We start from the raw sequence: 3,339 nt of genomic DNA on the forward strand, positions 1-3,339 counted from the left end.
TCTGTCCACTATGTCTCAAAGCTGTCCCCTCCCTCCCCCTCCCCCCCAGCACCAAGCCTGATGCCCGTAAAGACGAGGTTGTAGTTGAAGTTAAGTCAGATAAGCTTCCTGAAGAGGCGGGGCTGCTGCAGGCCACCAACGGCGACCAGAAACCTGCTGGGGACCAGGTAGGCTTGAACGCCGCGCGTGTGCCCACCGGCCGCCTGGCAGCCTCTTCTCACCACCTCCCCGTGCATGGGCCAGCGTCCACTGCACTAGCGACGGGGCGCGGGGACGCCAGGCTCAGGCACAGCCCCAGGCGCTGGATTAGGGAGTCAGCACAGCCGCTGGGTTTCCACCTGCAGTGCCCCCACGTGGGATCACGGCTGCTCCACGCGTGCACAGCTCCCCAGGTGCCCTGCTCTGGCCTTGCAGGGCTGACCCCTGCCAGGAACGTCCCCCTGGGCTGTCCCAGCCGAGGCTGGGAGATCTGGGATGGGCCTGGTACCCTGCCTTCACCCCTCCCACAGCAGCGTCACGCAGCCGCTCTCTGCCACGTGGATGCCAGGAGACCAGCTTACTGCTCTGGCTGGTACCTGGGGTCACCAGAGCTGGCACGCTGCTCCCCGTAGCGGTAGCGCAGGGCTGCAGGGCACGCGCTCGGTCTGTCCCCTTCCTTTTGTTCACTCTTCCAGCCCCTTTCCTTTCCTCCATCCCTGCGCCCCTCGTGTTGCCACGGGGGGTGATCCCAGGATGGGGTGGGGGGATCACTGCAGTCTCCCATCGAGTCCGTGGCGAGGCAGGCGGGCTGCCGGGCCTATGCGCGCTCTCACGCTCTTGCTCCATGCAGCAGCTGCCCCATTCAAGCCTGCCCCACGCGCCTTGCCGCACGCTTCCCAGCCGCTGCAGGGTCCCTGCCAGTGCGTTCTCGCCCCCCTGCGCTGCCCGGCTCCCGGCCAGACCAGCAGGAAGGGTCCCACACTGCTTGGGGGTAGGGGGTGGCTAGAGGGGAGCGTGCGCTCGGCCCTGCCACGCTCCGCCACCCCACGATACCCGCCTGGTACCGCTTGCACATGCTGCGAGCAGAAGCCCGTCCGTGCCGGGGGCCCCACGATGGCTGGTCGCGGCTGCGCCCTGTGCTCTGCTAACCTCCGTTTCTTTCTGATGGGTCCAAGGGCGAGAAATACATCGATCTGAGACACTAGGGAGGCAGCTGCCAAGTGCTTTCCCGTCCAGACTTTCCCCGCTCCTGGATCGCCGCCTCCCACCCCTGCTTCAGCCCCCCGGGAGCGTGGCCAGAGCCCGATGCATCCCAGCGCCCAGACTGCCCTGCAGGGACGAGCCCTCACTGCTCCGGCCAAGGATTTGACCGATGGCAGAAGAGCCGCAGTGCACCTGGACTTGCTCACCCCTCCGGGGGCCAAAGATGGCCCCGCTGGCCCGAGGGGGGAGCACCTAATGCCCAGCACGGTTGTGGGGAAGGATCAGATGCCTTTCACCCACCGCTTGCAGTAGGTGAGCCCCCCTCACCCCTTTGGGCAGGCTCAGAGCGGAGGGGCTGCTTCGCCAGTGGAAGCCCCTCAGAAAGACGAGCAGCCCCCTCGATGAGCAGCCCCGTAATCACGAGGATATCAAATAGTCCCCTCGACGAGCAGGCTCAGGTCAGTCCCTGGAGCTGGGACGCGGGGCGGATCATGCCCGAAGCGCGAGTTCCCGCAGCGCTCCCTCCGGCTGCTCTCGTCCCGTCAGGCTCAGACTCGGCAGCTCCTGCCGGTGAAACGCAGGGGTGGTTTCCCCGTCCCCGCCTGCCCCAGCAATCCCCTTGAAAGCAGAGCTGACAGGGCACGGGCGGGAGCTCGGGGCCGTCCCACGCACGGAGGCTTCAGGAGCGGTCGGGTGTAACGATGCTTTAGCACAAAGCAACGGCTGCTGGTCCCACCGCAGCACTGCTGGGCCGAGAGGCGGGCCCGTCTCCCTGCAGACTCGGGGGTGCGCGGGGGCTGGCCGAGGCAGCTGGGTCTGAAATCGAGGAGGTGCGCGGTTCCTTGAAGTCCCTTAGTGCTCTTTACAGGGCTCCAAGGGGCTTTTTTTCTTAACATCCGTCCCTGGGTCGAGCTCTCCGTCGCAGGCCCGCTGTCTGGCCAGGCGGATGGGGGCCCACACATGGCTAAGAAGGGAAACGGGCCGACCCAAGCTCCTTCCCGAAACCCTGAACTGGTGCTACATAACCCTGGTACCAAATAGAGCGAACCTGCCGCCTTAACGTATACCGCCGTGGCTTCAGGTGCCCAGCAGCTCCCCGGGAGAGCGTGCCAGGGCCAGACCCCTCCTCCCCTGCCCATCCCAGGGGGTGAGCCCCTCACTTTCCCATCCCCTAGAGCAGTGAACCGAGTTGTAGGACTCCTCGAAGCACACCCCTGTCTGCTGCTCCCCGGCAGTGCCTTCCCCAGCCTCCACCACTTCAGCAAACAGCCTTACCGTAACACTGGGCAAGCGTGCACTGCTCCTGTCCTAAGCACCTGGTCCCCTCCGTGGCTAGTGGGACCCTCCGCCGGCGCAGAGACAACCAGCCCCCCCGCCCAAAAGGGTGCACTGTACTCACGAGCTAGCCCCGTCCGGGACGCAGCAGCAGCTTTGGTTTATATATATATTTTTGTTGGGTCATGTGTAAATTTAAGAGTTTGTTTGATATTTGCAGGGGGTTTTTTTTTATATCTGTGAAAATAAAAAGCCTAACAACTTCCAGGGCTGCCGGCACTGTGTTGTCTTTAGCGGGGGTGAGCGGGGTGGTGGGCAGGAGCATATTGGGCAGCTTGGCGGAAGGGCACGTGGTTTCATGTAGCTGTGGTTGTGCTCCCATGCCTGCGCCCCCAACACACGACATCCGCTCTGGTTTCCCACCACATAACTGTGGTTGAGGACCTGTAAGAGCTCTGCAGCTGCTGGACAAGCAGCAGGGGAGCGAGTGTTTTAAGGGAAGGCTTGTGAACAGCCACCCTGCTCACTGCAGAGGGTCACAAGCGTCACCCGCCACCGAGCCTCTAGCTACAGGCGTCCTGCAAGGATGATGTCCATTGCATGCCTGCTTCCCAGACTGCCAGCGGCCAAAGAGCCCCTTCCAGCATCTTCTCCACCAGTGGCTTGTCCTCCAATGGACGGCTGAATAGGAGAGATCTCTCCTGCCAGAGCTCGTCTACACTGGTACTCTGCTTCAGCAGCGCGGGCATATGCAGAGCCGCTCGCCATACATAGCAACATGCGTCCAAGCTGCGAGTCTGTCGATCCCAGATTAGCCTTATCAGCCATCTTCAGCCCCACAGATGAGACAATCATCTTTGCCTGCGAGGGCTTGCTGATGTT

At 63.3% G+C, this 3,339-nt stretch overlaps 1 protein-coding gene across 3 annotated transcripts in view; it reads left to right on the top strand.

Annotated features, from left to right (window-relative positions):
* The window catches only part of MCAM (melanoma cell adhesion molecule), a 13,540-nt gene extending 11,955 nt beyond the window's left edge, over positions 1–1,585 (top strand). For all 3 annotated transcript variants that reach the window (XM_019510273.1, XM_019510288.1, XM_019510280.1), the window contains one exon: positions 1,155–1,585. In XM_019510273.1, the coding sequence (XP_019365818.1) occupies positions 1,155–1,184 (30 nt within the window). In that variant the 3' untranslated portion in view covers positions 1,185–1,585. The remainder of the gene's footprint in view (positions 1–1,154) is intronic.
* Positions 1,586–3,339: the final 1,754 nt, after the last annotated feature.

This window comes from Gavialis gangeticus, unplaced genomic scaffold (assembly GCF_001723915.1).
Source record: "Gavialis gangeticus isolate Ggan-Ray unplaced genomic scaffold, GavGan_comp1, whole genome shotgun sequence".
Lineage (NCBI taxonomy): Eukaryota > Metazoa > Chordata > Crocodylia > Gavialidae > Gavialis > Gavialis gangeticus.